The 20,552-nt window shown below is 41.7% G+C and overlaps 1 protein-coding gene across 1 annotated transcript in view; it reads left to right on the forward strand.

Annotated features, from left to right (window-relative positions):
• Nucleotides 1-15,167, forward strand: part of TAPT1 (transmembrane anterior posterior transformation 1) — a 63,517-nt gene extending 48,350 nt beyond the window's left edge. The window contains exons 9-14 of the mRNA XM_081224887.1: nt 1,229-1,338; nt 2,760-2,819; nt 3,206-3,274; nt 6,653-6,729; nt 9,877-10,037; nt 12,928-15,167. Of these exons, the coding sequence (XP_081081013.1) occupies nt 1,229-1,338; nt 2,760-2,819; nt 3,206-3,274; nt 6,653-6,729; nt 9,877-10,037; nt 12,928-13,145 (695 nt within the window). The 3' untranslated portion in view covers nt 13,146-15,167. The remainder of the gene's footprint in view (nt 1-1,228; nt 1,339-2,759; nt 2,820-3,205; nt 3,275-6,652; nt 6,730-9,876; nt 10,038-12,927) is intronic.
• The last annotated feature ends 5,385 nt before the right edge of the window (nt 15,168-20,552 follow it).

Raw genomic sequence — 20,552 nt, forward strand, 5'->3', positions numbered from 1 at the left:
CAGCAGTCCTGAAACAGCGGTGTTGTTGCGCCCCAGGACAGTAATCCCTAAACCTGCTGACAACTGGATGTTTAAAGTCGTGTTCTCATTTGTACTTGACTTTCAACAAGTTATCTTAGTTTTCTTTGCGAGTATGATAAGAGGAACACTTCTTTGTTGGTAAATTCATCATTCTTTCACTCTTTGTTTTTGTTTTTTTTAGGTTTAAAAAAATTTTTGTTTAAACCAAATACCACTTACGGAAGCTTACCCTAAATTCCCAAGATGATGAATAACATAAAAATAGTACAAGTTTTCCTGTATGCCGGGCCCATTGCTATGCACTTTACATCATTGTCTCATTTAATTCTCATAATGGTGAAGTGTAGATACTTTTATCTTGTAGATGAGGAAACTGGAACTTAATTGCCAGTAATTGCCAGCATCATCTAGCCAGTCAGTGGCAGAGTTTATTATTGAGAGAGGTTCCCTGATTCCCCAAACCTCAACAGGATGTGAAACTCCCTAAGACTGCCTTGTCTTGTCAGCAGGCAGAGCCCCAGCTGTGCTCTCTCCACCCCACCTTCCAGCTGCCCAGGTGCTGGATTGCTACAGGTCCCTGCCAACAATTCTGATCCTTTTCCTGCTCTGTCCCACTCATATCTTTCTTCAAGGTCTAAGGAGGTTATCTGTTGGCATTTTTTTGTCAGGTACTTGGTACTGAATTGACATTCTAATAAATATGGTAAAGGTGAGCAAATCTGACGAATTACATCTGTATGACAGTGAAATAAATGATTGATCAGTATCTTTAAGTCTTAGTGATCAAGGAGGGAGAAAAATTTGTTCAGTTGACTTCAGCACATGTTCCTAGTATTTATTCACCATCACATTAAGGCAGCCAGAGAGTTTTACAAGGAGCCTGCTTAGTTATCCGTCCCACCAGTCCTCCCGTGCTGGTCCGGAAGGAAGCCAGGGGCTCTGCTCACCACTGTGCCCCCTTCAGTAGGGGTTGGCACAGAGGAAGCACAGAATAAATACTTGTTGAATGACTTATCCTTTATCTGGATAAAATAGGGCTCTTCTGATAATTAATTGAATGCTGGTTCTCTCTCTATTACCACTTATTGAAAACATTATAGTTTTGCCCTGTGGAGATTGCAGGTTTCTGTGGTAGCCTGTGATAGGATATTATGGATTCTGTTCATATTAAGAGATTTAATTGTCTCTCTTCTCCCCTACTTTATAGATCATCTCTGGGTGTTGTTTCCAGATGTCTGTATGGTGGTTATATCAGAAATTGCTGTGGATATTATAAAACATGCCTTTATCACAAAGTTCAATGACATTACTGCAGATGTATGTATTTTAATAAGCAATTCAGTGTTTGGTGTTGACTTCTGGTTAATATTATAAAGTTGTAGAAGAGCAAGTTTAAGTTTACTGCATTTATGAAGAAAAATAGAAAAGTACTACTACTTTAAAGTTAGAATTATAATTTTAAATTTCTAAAAATAATTGTACTACTGAAAGTACATTATTTCAATATTAAACAGTTCTGGTTCCATACATTTGGGTAGAGGTATAGATTGACCAGTAGTTGAGATCAGGGTGTCACTAACTCAAAACCATTATAAACTGTTAATAACCATCATAATCTGTCTACTTAAACTGTTTAAAAATCACATTGTTTCTATTTAAAACATTAGATATCAAAACTTCTCTCTCTGCCTAGATTGTTTAATATTTTATACTTAAAAATTGATTCTTTTTCTGTGATTATGAATAGGTTTCTGATAAGTCCTAGAAGACAAGAGCCTTATATTTTTCTAGTGAAAGCATTTGCTGGAACTTTGAGAGATTTGTTTTATATTATAAGCAGGTATTCTATAGAATTTCCAGAAATAGAAATGGGGCTTTAGGCTTGTTGTAAACAAAACGCAGGCAAGTTTTCTAGTACAGTCCTCATTCCTACCTCAGGCCCAAAACGAATAGTAATTTCACCAGTTACTTAGATTTGGTTTGGTTATGCTTTGTCTTACTCTGATGCTTATTGTTTGATTTCAAAAGGCAAAGACTTAAAATATAATGCAGTTGCAGCTGCTACAATGTGATGATTGGATTATGGGGTTTCTGAATGTTTTAATATACTTGAATAAAATATAATTTTGCACTTTTTTGCATAAACGGTGATAAAGTAATTTTACCCTTTACTCTCTTGGCTTCCTCAAAACAAGAATCCCTTTTCATGGGATCATTTTCTCAGCAACATAAGTCAAAACTAATAGGCTTGATTCTAATACTTAGTGCAGTTTTTAGTGGAATACAAGTGCCTTCGTAACTATGTTCTCTAACTCAGCTTTATATCATGTTTAGCATTCATTTTTCTAAGAAGGCATCATTATCATTAGATATACAGTAATAATAATTTTAAAGTGTTCGTTTAATTTAAATTTTCAGAATTATTTTCTGTGCCTTACACTAGTTAAAATATAACCACTCCTCCCCAAATTCTAAACTCTCAGGATCATAATCGTTGAATATTTATCCCTCTTTAAGAGAAACCTTTACAAAGCCTGTGAACTTACCAGTTGGGGGAATTGAGGCTATGTTTTACCCTTATTGTAGGAAAACGAATAAGAGAAAAACTACCCAGATGTCGCTTAGTTAGTAGCACCTTCTTTCTGGCTAGTTATTGAACATCTTATCTACAAGGTAAAGCTTTCCACGTTGTATGTTTGCACTATATTACTTAATATTTCATTCTTACTTGTCTTTAGGTCTACAGTGAATATAGAGCCAGCCTTGCTTTTGACCTTGTTAGCAGTCGACAGAAAAATGTGAGTATTATATTGAAGACATAGTCTGAAGTTAACTGAACAATGGTTTAATTCAGCATGGGATATTAATTAAGGGAAAGCTAGGTAAACTTCCTACTTATCTCTGTTCTTGACACTAAATGTTTACAAAATAATAAAAATAATACTAATATGTAACATTACATAGGGTATGATTTCTGCAGTGTTGTAACAGTTATGCAACTTTGTATTTTAAACTTCTTATGAACATTTAGATTGCCACATCATTTTACTAAATTACATTATAGGTGCTAGGTTCTCTTCTTGCTCACAGCCTCACCTGTTGATAACATTTGCTGGTGATGAGTGAATTGTACTTTTTAAGTGCTATTTAATCCCGTAAATCCTTTTCTCCTTTCTCTGTCTAGGCATATACTGATTACAGTGATTCCGTGGCACGGAGGATGGGGTTTATTCCTCTCCCACTAGCTGTTTTAGTAAGTCCATACTTCTTTTCCATTTTTTATGACGAGATGACTGTCATTACAGAATATTAATGAAAGGATTATCAATAAGTTTGTTTTAAAAGGACTTGATATAGAAATTAAAGGTACATGACTTAGAAGGACATTTTGTTTTATAGTATCTTCCTTTTGGATTTTGAGCCATCCAATAGGTGAATGATATTAAGGCTCTATTTTATGTAATGGCTTTCCTGACAAGGAGAATATTCATTTTGGCTTATTCACTTGGCAACGATTTTTCTTTTAGAGTGGAAATACCTAGTGGTAGGCATTGATGTGGCCACTGTAACACATATTGGTGGAAGTATAAGTTGATCCAACGTTTCTAAAGGGCACTGTGACGGTATTATGCTTTGATGAAGTAATTCCAGTTCTAGGAATTTATCCTAAGAAAATAGTTATAAAAGGCACATGATGATTTATAGGCAAGGTTATGCATTGCGGTGGCATTTATAGTAGTAAAAATTTGGCAACAGATGAAATAGATTAAATAAATATGGTGTGCACAAATGAAGAAATATTCTGTGTTCATTATAAGCACTACTTCTTAAATTTTTTCCGAAGTTTTTACAAGGAGATTTTCTACTGTTATACACAGGAAATATCATATATATTTTTAAATAATAGCACTGAAATTTACTAGATCAACCAAAAAAATTAGTCATCAACTTCTGATATTTTAATGAATTGCTCAGAACAGCCTTGCATATAGCTACTATAATATTTAATTAAGGCTGTAATAATGTTAATTAAGAAGATTTGCTGGCTGCACTTATATATGATTCTATTCTTTTTTGGGTGGTTTTTTGGGGAGTGTTTTTTGGGTTTTTTTGGCTGTGTTGGGTCTTTGTTGCTGCATGCGGACTTCCTCTAGTGGCAGCAAGCAGGGGCTCTACTCTTAGTTGGGGTGCATGGGCTTCTCACTGCAGTGGCTTCTCTTGTTGCAGAGCATGGGCTCTAGGTGCGTGGGCTTCGGTAGTTATGGCACGTGGTCTTCTGTAGTTGTGGCACACAGGCTTCAGTAGCTGTGGCTCGTGGGCTCTAGAGCGCAGGCTCAGTAATTGTGGCGCACAGGCTTAGATGCTCTGCGGCATGTGGGATCTTCCCAGACCAGGGCTCGAACCCGTGTCCCCTGCGCTGGCAGGCGGATTCTTAACCACTGCGCCACTAGGGAAGTCCCTGTATTCCTTTTTGGCTACCTATTCTCATATCAAAACAAATGCAACCATCTTTTTGTCAAAGTATATCTGAAGTTCTCTTACAATGCAGAGTCCCATAGAAATTGACTAAGAGGTATAAAGAAGTTGTAGATTATACTAACTGTAGTTTTGACCAGCTTGCCTAACTTTTTTTTAGAGGATGGATGATTAATAGATTTAACGTTATTTAAACTTCAACAGGACTCTTCTAATAACCACATCCTAAATGTTTTCAGTTATATTAGGAGCTTGTTTTTATTATATACTAACTAATTCGGCTTTCTTTTGCTTGGGAAAAGGAGCTCCTAGAATTTTGGAAAAACAGGAAATTTTTCAAGAGTGAAGTTATTTGTTAAAGGTTTAAGAGATTGATGAAATAGAATTTAAAATTTTTCTACATTTGTTTTCTACAACTGGAAAAGGGATACAACAGTGTGAGAGTAAACCTAGGTTGCCTATTTTTTTTTTAAAGGATTGGTTAAGTGGTTGGATTTAAGTGTGTCCCTGCTTTGCCAAATAATAATTATTTATCTATTAACTTATTTGCCAGAAAACTCGATTCATAATTAGTATGAATTTTTTAAATTAGTACATATTTTAGATTTTTCTTCAGTCTTTGTTTTAATCTTTAAATAAGTTTTTATGGTTGTTATACGAAAAGATTTAAGTTTAATTAATAATCGATTAACAGAACACTTCTGGGAAACCTCCTGTAGTTTCAAAGGGGATTATGTAGTTATGCGAGGATCCAGCAGGTTTCCTTTTGCAGCGCTTTTCTCACAGAGTGCCAGAGCGACACCCTAGCTTTGGCAGAAATCTAGGGGCCCTGAAGAATAAGCTGAGGCCTCAGTAACTAAGATAATTCTTTAATTAAGGCCAAGAGTGGCAGTGTTTCCTTGTAAATGTTACCGTTGGTCCTAGAATGAATTCATATCCAAGAAAAGTAAAATAAATCATATGTTAAGGTCTCAAGGAAATTGGACTTGAGACACATGTATCTTAAAGTTACCTAATAATATACTGGGTAAAAATGAAGTCGTTTAAGCCTTGAATGTGATCATTGCTTTGCCTTTCATATTAATGAATAAAATTCTAGAACCATGTTACTTTCCATCACAAATGTTTGTACGACAGGTCATTTCCCCATTAGAGACTGTGACAGAGATGAGGGCTTCCATATCTTTCCTCATCTTGAAATTTTATTGAATATATGGCAGTCCATTCTGTCTGTCTCCTCCCAATTGCTCTTTTATTAAAAGCATTTTTTAAATGTCATTTAAAATGTATCTTATGATATTTATTTAGAGACCCTTCCATTTGATGATAACATTACTAGATAAGGTCAGTTATTTTCCCTGATTTTCTATTTTCACATAGCAGTCCCCCTATACCCTAATATGTGGGCTCATTATTAAGCGGAACCTATAATGTGTAAACATTTTCCAGCGACAGATCCCACCAGATTTATTCAGCAAACTTCCAAGGATAGTGCTGTTACTCCTATGTTTCTATGAGATAAGTAAGAAAATAGATGTTTAATCATAACTATCCAAAGGACGCAGAAGGTTTCTGGCCTTTAAGTAATAAATTTTGTAATGGTATTTAGTTTTTTTAAACAGTACAAACCCCCTAAGGTTCCCTTTTCTCTCTCCCCCTGCAAGTCATTGGGGGTTCTTAGAGAGTCAAAGAAAAAAGGACAGAAAAAGCAGGAGCAAGGGCAATGCCCACTAGATGCTTCTAGCTCTGGTAGGGACACATGCAGCAAGATGAATTCATTTGTATCTTCCAGAATAATTTTTATTTTAAAAGTCAGCTGATTTGCATCTCTGTTAATAAGTACAGGTGAACATGTCATTCATGAACTAGGTATAGTGTCTGACTTTAGAGTCAGCAGTTGAACGTGGCATTAGCCACAGCCATCCTGGATTTGTCTAAAGAATCCAAATCTACCACAGAAGCTTTCACAAGCAGCCAGATTCTGATATGAATCAACAAAACTAGAACTGCTTTCTTGAGTTTAGACAAAGGCCACAGGTATGTGCCCAAAGTGTTAAAATCTGCATGGAGAAATCTTTATTTAAATATTAACTAATAACTCTGTGTTTGTATGTTTTGTTTATGTGTTTTGTTGTTTTGGTTTGTTTCTGGCTAGCTCATCAGAGTTGTAACAAGCTCAATTAAAGTGCAAGGAATCCTGTCTTATGCCTGTGTCATACTCTTCTATTTTGGGTAAGATTAACCATTCTTGAATATGTTTTTGGTTATACAGTAAAGTATAAGTGCAAGATGTGATGGAAGTTAATAGCAGCTAAATCATAACAATATGCCCATCCCAACTGTCTTGGGGGTCTCCCTTGACAGCATGTATCTCCAAATGTATTTGTGACTCAGTTAAATTCTAGTTAAATTAAATATGCTGTTTGGTAGTAGTATTAATAGCACTTTAGATTTAATTTTAATCTTTTAGTGAAATCACTTAAAGTCCTTTCTGCCTAGGACTTAAGTTTCACCCATGTTTTATGATAAAATCTGCCATTGTAATCAGATATTGTTCTATGTTTTAAAAAAATCTTTGTTTCTACTATGTTTGCCATACTGATTATTTAGCATGCTCTAGGCCTATGTCATATAAACCCAAAGGAGATGCAGAAATATATCATTTCTCTGCCTGTGACTGGTTAAACTTATATGCAGATTTGTTGGTCTCATGCGGCTTATATCTTGTTGGGAAAGACAAAGGGTAACATATTAACAACTAAAATACTTTAAGATAGTAATAAGCGGTATGAAGAAAATAATATAAAAAGGCATTTTTGCCACTGCTAGTTTTTTCATGACGTGAATTTATGATAAAGTAGCCCTGCCTAGCTTTAGGTTTACTTGCTTTAGAAGAAAGGGACCCCATCCCTGGTCCCTGTGCTCACGTGCAGTGGCGCATCAGGTGGCGCATCAGGAGCCGTGCTCTGGGCAGCAGTCAGAACTGAGTATCTTGAGAGGAGAAAGTGAGGAGAGGATAAGCATAGCGGTAATGACCTCAGCCAGAGATTCACCCAGAATCTGCCCCTGGGACAAGGTCCACTTTCCAGAGACATCTGGGTATTTCCAGTTCCACGTTTTGAGTGTGTTTTCTACACTGCTGTCTGCCTGCTAACTGACTCAGCAGGTGCTCCAGAGAGGTGTCTGACACAGGAGCCCAGGAGCAGTCAGTTTTCACCGTCTCCACCGAGTATGTGAGTTACAAATAAACTTTCTGCGCCCTCAGCGCCGCGTTCAGGCTACGCGGCCTATGTCAGTGATGCCCAAAGCAAGATGTGGTTCTGATCAGATTGCATACCATTTACTTTTGAGTGAGCATAGAAATGCTTTACTGTATTAAGGTAACTTTCGTCAGTTACTGCCATTAAAAAACGTGAGATCCTCCTTCCCTGGCACAAATGCTCACACTGCCCTCCGAAGTTCTTTGTATCATTCCTTGTTTATCTCCACCCTGCCAGGCAGAGAGCGTGGGCAAGGATGGCCGGCAGTCCGGCAGTCCCCGGGAAGGGCCTGGGCTTCAGCTCTGAGGGAGGCGAACCACTGGAGTCTTGTGAGCATAAGAGGGCTAGATCCATCTGGCTTTTTGCAAGGGCCACTCTGGCTGTTGTGCAGAGAATGGACTGGAGTGTAGCAAGGAGAGAAGCACAAGTCAGGCCAGGTCAGGAAGCTGTTCCAGTCGTTCCCAGGAAAGGTGACCACAGCTGGAATTGAATGGTGTCAATGAGTGCTAAAAATCTGTCAACTAGGGATACATTGAAGGTGGAGATGTACAGGACTTGCTGACGCATTGACTGAATGTGAGGCGAGAGGGAACACGAAGCATCAAGTGTGATCACAGAGTGTGGGGCTCGGGCAGTTAGGGTGATGGGCTGGCCATCCACTGTGATGGGGAAGCTGGTGAAGACAGACAAGTGGGGCTGGTTGGCCTTGGTTTTTTTGGAGGGTTGGGGCTGGAATCGAGAGTCCTGTTTGGGTTTTGTAAGCTTGAGATCCTACTAGACATCCCCTAGTGGTGTCAAGGAAGCAGTGGAAGGGCTGAGTAAAGAGGGCGGGGGAAGTTGGGGCTGGCAGTAAACCTGGAAGAGTGGCGCATGCACGCGGAAGGTCCTTGCAGCCTTGGGTCCATGTGAGGCCCTCGGTGCTCCGGAGTAGGGAGTGGGGAGGCCGGGGAGAGTGAAGGAAGCCTGTTTGCTTCTTGTTTAACCTCCTTCCACACCCCTCTTCAGACTTCCCCTCACTGACGCGTAGTTCCGTGTCACTGCCAGGATTTCCTATCAGGCCTAAGAAATAGCCACCCGCGCCTTCACTCACTGTAGAACTGACCGTGAGGTCCTTGGTGTTGTGCCATTTAAGGGCCCCTATTTGTGTGACGATACCAGTGTGAAGAGTTTTTTTCAGAATTTTTGCCAGATTCGTTTCAAATGCCTAAAAAGGTTATACACCTTTTGGCCCAGAAATCCCACTTCTGTAATTATGTATTTTGGAATTTATCTTAAGGAAACACAGATTTAACGTAAGTTTTCCTAACCAGCAACTTTTTAATAGAAGCAAAATATTAGAAATAGCCTAAGTAACCAGAATTAAGGGCTTTGAGGGGCTTTGTTATATGATAACCAATATAGTGAAGCATTGTGAGACCATTAAGATAATGTCATTGAGGAACACAAGCGGTTCTGGAGAATATTCATGACGTATTGTCATGTCAACAACAACGATGGTAATAAAATAACAAAATTTGTTGGCATTTCTATGTGCTCAGCACTGTCCTGAGCACCTTACTGAAATCACCTCCTTTATGGATTAACCTGTTAGGAAATTCACTCAGATCCACACAGGTCTTGAGCAGTGGAGTCAGGATTCGAACTCAAACACTTGGACCCTGGAGTCTCTGCACTCGCTCTGAACCCCAATCCCCTACTGCCTTCTGAAGAGACCCCATTACTGGACAGTGAGAAATATGAATAGATGTACATTCAGAGCAAAAATGACTGAAGGATAATATACCAAATGTCACAGTGATTTGCACTGGAGTGTGGCATTATAAGTTTTTCTTGTTGTTTTTCATCTGCATTTGCTAAATGTATTTGTTTTGTAATAAAAGAATAAATGTCAAACAATTTAGAACCAGGTGAGACTTCTAAACATAATTTCTTCTTATAGAGAGAATTAAGGAGTTTTTCAAAAATGTTCCCCCGTGGTAAAGAAACCTCCAGAAACTCAGGTTTTGCATAAGGAACTGGGCCCTGCGGCGCCTGGGTGATCCTCTCTCCCCCTCCCCTCTGCCTGCCCAGTGACTGAGAGGGACTCCAACAGTAGTTGGTCGTTTCTTTCCGGTTTTAGGTTGATATCTCTGAAAGTACTGAACAACATTGTCCTGTTGGGAAAATCATGCCAGTACGTGAAGGAAGCCAAAATGGAAGAAAAGTTGTTTAACCCTCCCCCAACCAGCGCTCCCAGCAAACCATCCAATAAATCACAGAATAAATGTAAACCCTCTCAAGGTAGGTTTGGTTCTTTTTATCACTTCTATGAATCATTCTATAATGAATTAATTGTCTGAACTCTACTTAATAAAAAAATCACTGTTCAGTCGACGTTTAGCAACACTTTCAAGATTGGATTTCACTTTGCTTAGCTGTTGATTTTTAATGTTTATGCTGTGGATCTCATCACAGGTTCCCCTAACGCAGTGCTCCGAGCTTTTTCACTCCTTCGTTGGTTGTTCGGTAGATGATTATTGGGCACCTGTTACCTGACAGGCCCAGGGATACAGCAGTGGGGCAGGCAGAGCTGGATCATGGGGGAGAGAGAGGGAGTGGATGTGCACTACGGCAGGTGGCTGTAAGTGCTGTGGAGAAAACTAAAGCAGACTCAGGAGAGGGACTGTGGTGGGAGTTGGGGGCACTCCCCAGCCGTGAGGAGCCGGCATCCGGGCAGAGACCGAGCCTTCCAGGGAGGAGCCTCCCAGGCACAGGCCATGTGTCCAGAGGCCCCAGGCAGGAACATGCTTGGCGTGTCAAGGGACAGCCTCTCCCCCGGGATCGGGAGGGACTGGAAGGGGGTCCAAGAGGCTGCCCAGGACTCCGGGTCACCCAGGGCCCTGTGGGCTCTCGTGAGGATCTCAGCTTTTCCTGTGTGAAGGGGTTGTTGCACGGCTTGGAGCGGAGGAGTGACACGATCCAGCAGACATTTTAAAAGGGCTATTTTCAGTCTTTGTGGAAATTAGCCTCAAGAAGGGTGAGCCCAGAGGTTCCCTGGTGGCACAGTGGTTAAGAATCTGCCTGCCAATGCAGGGGACACAGGTTCGAGCCCTGGTCTGGGAAGATCCCACATGCTGTGGAGCAACTAAGCCTGTGCACCACAACTACTGAGCCTGAGCTCTAGAGCCCGCGAGCCACAGCTACTGAGCCCACACACCTAGAGCCCGTGCTCCGCAACAAGAGAGGCCACTGCAGTGAGAAGCCCACGCACCGCAAGGAAGAGTAGCCCCCGCTCACCGCAACTAGAGAAAGCCTGCGTGTGGCAACGAAGACCCAACGCAACCAAAAATAAAATAAATTTATTTTAAAAAAAGAAAAGAAGGGTGAGCCCAGAGGTGGAGGCCAGTGGGGAGCTGCCTGGCTCAGTGCATGGGTCAGCATGTGAGCGGGCAGGCTGACCAGATTCTGGGTGGGTTAGGAGGGGCCCAGGGCTTGCCAGTGAGGTTGTGCCATGGGAGAGGAGTTGAGGATGATTCCAGGGCTTCTGGCCTGGAAGATTTGGAGGAAGAACTGGGGCAATGTGTGTGACAGGTAGTATATGAGATGCTGGAGATACAGAGGTAAATAAATCATGCTTTAGCGCCTCTCAGACTGACAAGGGAGACAACAAAAGTGGATAATCCAAATTGGTGAGTGAGGTTATAGACAGGGGCGTGGAGGGCACAGGAGAGGGACCCTTCCTGGAGGTGGTGACGCCTGAAATAAATCCTGAAGGGTGAGAAGAAATAGGCCCAGGTGAAGATTGGGCCACGTCAGGAAAGGGACCAGGGTGGGCTGAATCGTGGAGGCCTGAAAAAGAAGAGAACTAATGGGTCGGTATTCCAAGCGTCACGTTTGTTCTGGAAGGAATAAGAGATGAGACTAGAGCTGGGCCGGAGGCCAGTCTGAAGAGAGAGCCATGCTCGTCATGTATGCTTTATTTTAAAGTAGAACAGAAACTTGTGATTAACTTGAAAATAATTTTTAATTTTCAAGAACATGTAAGTACCATTGGTAATATGGGACTGCATTTGTTTCAGCTACCTGGATAGTTCATAATGGGTCCATATGTGTTCTGTTAGGCTAGGCTCCTTCAACACATTAAGAAGCTAATAACCATCAGCCTTGCTTTCAAGAAGCCTCCAGTTGAAGAGGGGATAAAACCTGTAGCACGCACTGCAGTTCAAGTTCACTGGATCCAGAGCCCTGTAATAAGAAGTGCATTTTGGGCGAGTGCCTTTGTGTCTGGTCAGGATGTTTTGGAGGTCAGGAGACCACTGGCCAGAGACCATTCAGGAAGATATTGCAAGTCGGGCAGCTCAGGCCCAATTTGCATATGAAAAGAGGGGCTGGCTGTCAAGACAGCATGGAGTCCATCATGTTCCAAAAGAAGCAGAGGACAGCAGGAGGGAGGGACGACCAAGAGAGATGAATGTATTCATTGTCTCAACCGTGGCAACAGTTTCAACAGGTGTATATATGTGTCAACACTCATCAGATTATCCATTTTAAATATGTACCATTTGTGGTATGTCATCCTTACCTTGATGAAGCTGCTCTTATAAGGACTGAATGTATGATTCAGAGATTGGTGGGTCCGGGCCCCCAGACCACTGCTCCTCAGGCCAGGCTCAGGATCCCCATGGCCCAAAATACACATTAGAGGTTTTGTCCATTGATTTGTTTTTACTTCTGATTTGGACTTCCTGGACATGAAATGCTGACTATGTCTAATGTGACTACACATAACAGGTGGAATGGATTAGAGTCTACTTAGCCCTGATGTCCTGAGTTTAGGAATCAATGTTAATTTTTCAGCTCTGGCAACAATCTTATTATTGGTTTTATAGGAGGAGGGTTGTTACATAGGAGTTCTGATCTTTCCAGAATCAGGTAACAGTGTTATTTGTGTGACATGGTCCACATAATAGCTTTTATATAAAATTTTGGATGAGGAAACAGAAATAGTGCAGCCTCTAAGTTTCATTATAAACTCTGGGGCTTATACAACATGCTATTTGGCTATTATTCGCTTTATACAAAAGCATGGATAATCAACATTTTTTTTCAGTACCACTATATTGTTAAGCTTGTGGTTATTATAAGTTGGGGGGAAACCCTTTTCTAATTAAATGAATCTGTTTTTCCACAGAAGAAAACCTGTCTGCTTCGGTCACCAGCCAGCCTCTTCATCAAAAGGAAAATGTCATACCACTACTTGTGACAAGCAATTCTGATCAGTTTCTGACAACGCCAGATGGTGACGAGAAGGACATAACGCAAGAAAACTCTGAATTAAAACACAGATCCTCAAAGAAAGATTTGTTAGAGATAGACAGGTTCACAATTTGTGGAAACCGAATTGACTGATTTCTGTAGCTGCGTGTGCCAAAGATACACAGAGTCCCGGGGCAGCAGATGCTGTGCTACCAGGATGGACAGATGCTGAAAATGGCACTTAAATATTTATTTAAGAACTTAAATTATTAATGGAAAGCAAATCTTAGTGTCCTTCTTCCAGTGATGTGCTCTGGCTGAAGGTCAGGTCACGTGAGTCCTCCAACAGTGACCTCTAGCCTTGACTCCTTGGAAAACTTGACGGATTAGGAAATGTTCCTCCTGCTTGGCAAAGCAGCAGAATCTCTCTGGGCCCGACAGGAGCAACACAGACATCACTTTTGCTTTGTCAATCTGTGCTTCCAGAAGATCGGATTTTGACGGGAGTCCTCTTCAGTATAAGGATATACCTGGAAAACTGTGAAGCTCCTAGCACGATGCTCCCTTTCCAGCCTCACTCTGTTTCCACAGTTTTCAAACGTCACTTCATCTGCCAAACCATTAAAAATAATAATAATAATTAAACTTAAGTCAAGTTTCTTACCACCAGAATAATCTTTGAAGATGTACCTGAATTAATCAGAATAAAAAGCTACCTTAAATAAGACATGATGAATAGTAGCACTTTATAGAGAAAAAAAAAAGACCCTAAGCCAGCTTATTTAAGAAATATTAATTAATGAAGGTTATGCATCACTGAGAAAATGTTTCATAATTTTTCAGTTTACTCTTTACAGCAAAACGTGAGCTGTGTATTGTTTCACTGCAGTGGATAAAAGAGGAATTCCCTTACAGAAAGGCACTTTTTATACTGAGAAAGCGGAGCAGTGTTAACTTTAATGTATAAGTTAACTGGTATCACTTTAAGCTAATTAATTGCTTCCTAAACTGTAACAGTTAAAAGGATTTGGTGTTGAACAGGCTGAAGAACTGTCAGTATACAAAATTCAAAGGTGTCGACTTCAAGTGGGTTTTCCAAGCAACAGTTTTGAAGTCCATCTTCTAGCGGATGGGGCAGCATCTTGCTCCGGCTTCTGGAGTACATGGGTGGGTCTGTCTGTGTGCCTGCGCCTGGGCGGGCCTGTGTTGTGTGGGGAGGTGTGGCTGTCACGTGCGCCTGTGCTGGGCTGGGCAGGCTGTGTCGGGGAAGGGAAATGGGAGTGTTCGGGGCGTTCAGGTGGCTGCCTGGGTGTGGACAGGTGTTTGTGCGGGGATGTTGGGAACAGCAGCCAAAAGGTGCTTTTTGGTTTTGTTTGAGATCAGTATTCCATTTCTGCTTAATTACCAGTTTGTGGCCCACGTCATAGGACAGGTTATTTTCCACCACATTTTACCTTGAGGAACCTTTCTGCACTTTTATAAAAATTTTACAGGGTCTAATTTCAGAATGTCCAGGTGTTAACCGTTAACTGTTAACTTCCTTTGATGTTTTCATTTTAAAAGTTCAGCTCTTGTGCTGATATTTCCATCACGTGACATGCAGAAGGTAAATTTTAGCTAATTTGTCTGTTTCCTGGGTGAAATGTGAAAAAGCAAGCTTTAATGCTTTGGCTTGTTCCTCTGAAAAACAAAAGTGGATTTTAATGTTTTACATTAAAGCTAAAGAAATCGAAATTAACGTTCACATAGGGTAAAAAAGAAAATTGTACAGAAACACTTTTGTGAAACCAGGAATTATTTTAACTTAAAAATGAAAGACTTTAAATTGTTTTGTGTATGTTTCAGTGAAGGCCCGTTTTAAGATTATTATTCTTTTTTCCATCTTCTCTTCACCAACATAAGGAACAGTGTCTGTGAGGAATGGGAATAGTTTGGGGATAACTTTGCCAAACATAGCCCTGATCAGAGCAAAAATATGATTTGGGTGTATCTTTCTGTTCAGCTTGAATTACTCTGTTACTGTGCTGTCATTTTTGAAAGATCTTTTTTTGGCAGAATATATTGGGAGTTTGGAATGATGTTCATTTCTTCTGTTAAAATGGCATTCAGTACTAATTTTATAAGTGCATCTTGTGTGAAACTCAATAAATTCAATTTTATAATCTTTTTTAAAAAGGTCACTGAATTTATTTTAATAATATTTTCTACTCTATTCAGTGGAGTGAATTTCCCACTCTATAATAAGAATTTACTTCCAATTCACAAGTGACAGGACTGTCTAATTTGAATTATTCTTTTGGTTTTAATGGGAGAAAAACGTTTGATTTTTGTCTTTGGAGGAAAAAAATAGGCTGGGTCTTGATCATAGACCATTTAATATCTCTCAGCAAATTAAGGTACTTCGTTTTGCAGCTATTTGAATGTCACACCATGTGCTTTTCACATCTGGGAGTCAAGTTTAAGACAGTATTTTGGTTTAAAAAAAAATCTGAGGCACAACGTAAGTCAGACTCATAGCTTTCTCTTTGGGATAGAAGTATAAACACCAAGAGTCAGTCAGAGCTTGTCCAAATTTTCTTTGTACTTTTGTACTTTGGCTAGCAGTAAGACTTTATACTCTTTATACATATACATGGAAGAAACTTGTTAGAACCTCAGAAATTTTCCTCCCATCCCTGGTAACTCAGCAGAGATGGATATAAAGTCACAAAATAATTTAAAATCACTACATTTTGGACTGTTTCAGTTCCATCTATTTATTCTTTCAACAAAGATTTATTAACACTTTCTATATGTCAGGAACTGCTCTAGTTGCTGGGATCAGCAATGAACAAAAGTCCCTGCCCTCCTGGGGAGGACTGATAGTAAACAAGTCAGTGAAATAACAGCTGCTGTGGGCAAGTTGTCTAATAACCAAATGATCTCTCAGGTCTATTTCAGTTTTAAAATAAATATAGTTCTTTAACATTTTAATGTAAATCTGATTTTTTTTCCTATTGGATTTGCTTCAAATAAAATAATTGTATAGCAGTTTCACAGTGCTTCCATAAAATAGAAAAAAATAAGAGGGACTTCCCTGGTGAAGCAGTGGTTAAGAATCTGCCTGCCAATGCAGGGTGCGCGGGTTCGAGCCCTGGTCTGGGAAGATCCCACATGCCGCGGAGCAACTAAGCCTGCGAGCCACAACTACTGAGCCCGCATGCTGCAACTGCTGAAGCCCACGCGCCTAGAGCCCATGCTCCGCAACAAGAGAAGCCACTGCAATGAGAAGCCTGCGCACCGCAACGAAGAGTAGCCCCCGCTCACTACAACTAGAGGAAGCCCACGCGCAGCAGCGAAGACCCAACGCAGCCAAAAATAAATTAATTTTTAAAAAAGAAAATATTTTTTTGAATTAAATACTGCTAGTTGTCCACCAGCATCTTCTGTGGCATAAGCATAGAGCTGTGGCTGGGCACCTAGCTGCCTCGCTGGGGACTATATTCCCAAGCCCCTCTTGCTGTTACATGTGGCCAAGTGACTAATTCTCACCAAGAGATGGAAACCAAAGGGTGTATGCCATCACGGGTGCCCTACACCTCTCAGTTTCCCACCAGTTGGAACCCAGAGAAGGTGTGGCCCCTCCCCAGCCATGCAGGTAAATGCACAGGGCTCACTGGATGGCAGAGCCTCAGCGGGGAAGGAACCCAGGTCCCTGAATGCCTCTGCGGAGTGGAGTTGCCCATCAACCTGGGACACTCAGCTTAAGACTATACATGAGAGAGATGTAAGTGGTTTTGGTTCTAAGCCACTGAATCTGGAGGGTCTGGATTACAGCCCACATTCATAACACTTGGAAATCTGAAAGGGCCTATTTAGAGATCTTTACATAAAAGGAGTGGATGTTAGACCTAACTTCCTAAAACGTGTGCTTCTAAAAATACTCGTTAGATATTTACTATTTGTAAAGGAAGAGATAAAACGACTATGCCCTACTTACTCAGCAGTCAGACTCCAACACCCTGGGTCATCATGACATTAAGTGTGTTTATAAGTGGCAAAGTCCTATTTGTTCATATACTCTACAGAAAAGATGTGCCTTGCCCCTTGTCTCTCAGGAAATTGTACAGGAAGAATAGATTCTGAGTACAGTCTAACAGCACAGAGAATTGGAAAGAAAAGGAGTTAATATGTCAAAAGAGCAGCAGAATCATGATCATCTGGGACCAGTTTGAAGCAAATGGTACCATGTACGTGATGGCTGAAAATATCCAATGTGTACCGTTGAGAGGGGAAGTTGTTAAGAAAGAAATTGGCGTTCCAAGAGAGTTTCTGTTATCTGAGGAGTTTCCTTAGTAACAAGCAATGCTCAGCAAGTGCAAGCTTGGCCTTGCTGTTGTAAATTTCAGTAAGAAAAGAAAAGCAACACACACTGGCAAGTTAATGAAAGGCACGTTTTGGCACAGCATAGTAAAGTTTATTTGGAGTCGTTTGATATTTAAAGTGATGAAAAAGAAGGGAATGTATCTGCACGATGTATCTTGCTTTTCACTTACAACTTTCTTTTTGGCAGGTGAGGAAATGAAGTGAGGGTCTTGAGAGTACAGTTGGCACCTTTCCTTTTTTTGCAGTTCGCGGGCATTTCACTGTTGTGGCCTCTCCCGTTGTGGAGCACAGGCTCCGGACGCGCAGGCTCAGCAGCCATGGCTCATGGGCCCAGCCGCTCCGCGGCACGTGGGATCTTCCCGGACCGGGGCACGAACCCGTGTCCCCTGCATCGGCAGATGGACCCTCAACCACTGCGCCACCAGGGAAGCCCGCTGGCACCTTTTTGAGGGAATTAGATCAGGGATTACAGAGTGTTTAAGCTCTTGAGGGGTGAATCACCTGCAAAGTGGGTACTTTCAAAACTGCAATTACTTTCAACAAGCTTATTTTCATTTCATTTTAGATATGTCTACATAAAAATGTAAATACTCGGGAAGGAGGCAGCTGTCATGTCAGGGTTAATCCGATAAGTGAAATACAACAAAAATGCATAAATAGTTTGTTGGGCTTGATGTAAAATATTCATGGCACAGTCAGTCGCTGTGCACAGCACAGAACTAAATAAGCTGTGCTCTCTGTTCACAGAGTTTATCTGCAGCCTGACAGGGGACCACTAACTGAGGTAAGTGCTACCATAAACATGGTGCTGGTTGCGACAGGACATCTGATTCAGATGGGTTTCACCATGTTCACTGTAGCCCTGACATTTTGTACAGTTCCTGGCACATGGATGCAGCCAATAAATGCTTATTGGATGAATAAACCTGGGAGTCATTGTGGAGGATGTGCAATTAGGCTGCTTTGAAAAAAGTAGGAATTAAATGGATTAAAAAAAAAAAAAGGAAGGACAAGTCAGAAGTGAATGAATGAAGGAAACCCCTTAAGGAGGTGACTGTGGTCATTCATGCCAGAGTAACAGGACTTCAGGGGTGTAGGGCATGGTGACCTTGTGGACGTTGGATGTCTAGAATGTTTACCCCTCTGGGAAGTCCAGGGAGGGCTGGCTGGCTGGCTGTGTGGTGTTGAGTCAGGGACTTCCTCTGTGTGCAACTGCAAACCTCAGTCTGCTCATTTGTAAACTGGGCTTAATAATACTCTCAGGGTTGTTGGGAGGAGCGAATAAGATAATGCATCTAAAACTCGGCTTGTAAATGATAAAGCACTGTACAAATCTGAGTTGTGCTGACCATCGTTACCTGATGCCTCACAGCTTAGGTTAGTGGTTCTCAAAGCGTCGTCCCGGAGCAGCAGCATCCCATCACCTGGGAAGATGTTAGAACTGCAGATTCTTGGCCCCTGCCCAGCCATGTTGAATCCGAAGCTCTGGAAGTGGTGCCCAACGATCGAGGTGATTCACGTGTATGTTCAAGTTTCAGAACCCCTGGCCTAGCGCCATCACTGTCTAGGATCTGTACCTCAAATTATGGGGCCAGAAACAACTCCAGCTGCTCTTCCCAAAGTAAAGACCGAAGAGACTAAAATAGAATTGGGGAGCCAAAGTTCTCTAGCATATGCCTACATTTTATTTAAAATCGACACTTCACTGATGTTGCTTGCTCAGGACAGGGCAGTTAGATGAGGCACAGCAGGGCTGAACCGGTGTCTTCCAGATGTTCAAGCCTCAATGCTCCGCCTACTGCACCCTCAAGGCTCCACCCCCAACCCCTGGCAGTAGAACTTTTCAGATAAATCATGCAGAAATCATAGAGCACTGGGTCAAGATATCACATGACACTCTAAAGTTTTAATCACCAAAGTCGAGGAAGAGAGAAAGGACACAGAGTCCACTAAGTTGTGGAATTGGGCACCAAAACCCATTGCGGGAGATTCATCCCCTCTGGGAGCAGCCTGCTGTTCTGAGAACTAGTGACACAGCAGACAAGGTAGCAGGGTCCTTCACTTGGAAACTTACTTTCCAGTGAGGAAACCAGACCATAACCTTGGGAACAGCTGAGTAGTGTGGAGGGTGATGGGTGCCATAGAGAAAATAAGATAATGTGATAGGGTTGGTCAGGGAAGCCCTCTGAAAGGTGGCATGTAAGATGTGGCCTGAGGTAGAAGGAACTTCTTTCAGGCAGAGACCAGCAAGTTCAAGGTTGCTGAGATGAGAGTGAGAAGGATGTATTCTTCCCACAGAAGGAAGTCAGCAGGGCTGAAGGGATGTGGGGTTAAGGACAGGATGCAGCTTGAAATGCAGTAAGAGGTGGGCTATGGCAGGGCGTCCAGCTTATCCAAGCCCAGGGACCAGGAGGGGCCAGGATATTCCTGGTTTGGGGACCAGATAAGGAGTTAGCATGTTGCTTTTTCCTGCTGTGTGAAGAATGGGTTGTAGGGCAGCTAGCATGGAATCAGGGACATGTGTGTGTGGGAGGGTGCTTTTATGGAATAAACCAGGCGAGGGAGGCCTAGAGTCGGGGCAGGGCCAGGAGCCCCCCAGGCTGACTTGGTTTTGTCTCCACCTCAGAAGGAAAAAGCAGCACTTCTGCAGGAACCTTTAAACCTCCACTGACCATACAGCCACATAACAAAGGTTTCGATTTAGATTTCATCCTTGTGTTTTTTCAATACTGACACTGCACGTAGGCAAAATCAATCTTTGTCTGATTTTCTGTTTCTCACTGGATGATGTAGTGATGAGCAGCCTCCTGAAATGATTGTTACCCCTGAAATGATTGCCCAGACAGGCTGGGACCCGGTCACCAGCTCAGGATGGAAATCACATTTGCATAACAGGCAACGGAAGGAAGCACCCTGAGAGCCCCTGGCTGAATACCAGGAAACTGGGCTCAGCTCCCTCATTGTCCGGACTGGACTGAGAACTGGAAACAAACGTAAAATAGATGCCTAGTGGGAAGCAGCTGCATGGCACGGGGAGATCAGCTCGGTGCTTTGTGACCACCTGGAGGGGTGGGAGGGAGGGAGACGCAAGAGGGAAGAGATATGGGAACATATGTATATGTATAACAGTCACTTTGTTATAAAGCAGGAAGCAGAAACTAACACACCATTGTAAAGCAATTATACTCCAATAAA

This window comes from Mesoplodon bidens (assembly GCF_964165515.1).
Source record: "Mesoplodon bidens genome assembly, chromosome: 1".
Lineage (NCBI taxonomy): Eukaryota > Metazoa > Chordata > Mammalia > Artiodactyla > Ziphiidae > Mesoplodon > Mesoplodon bidens.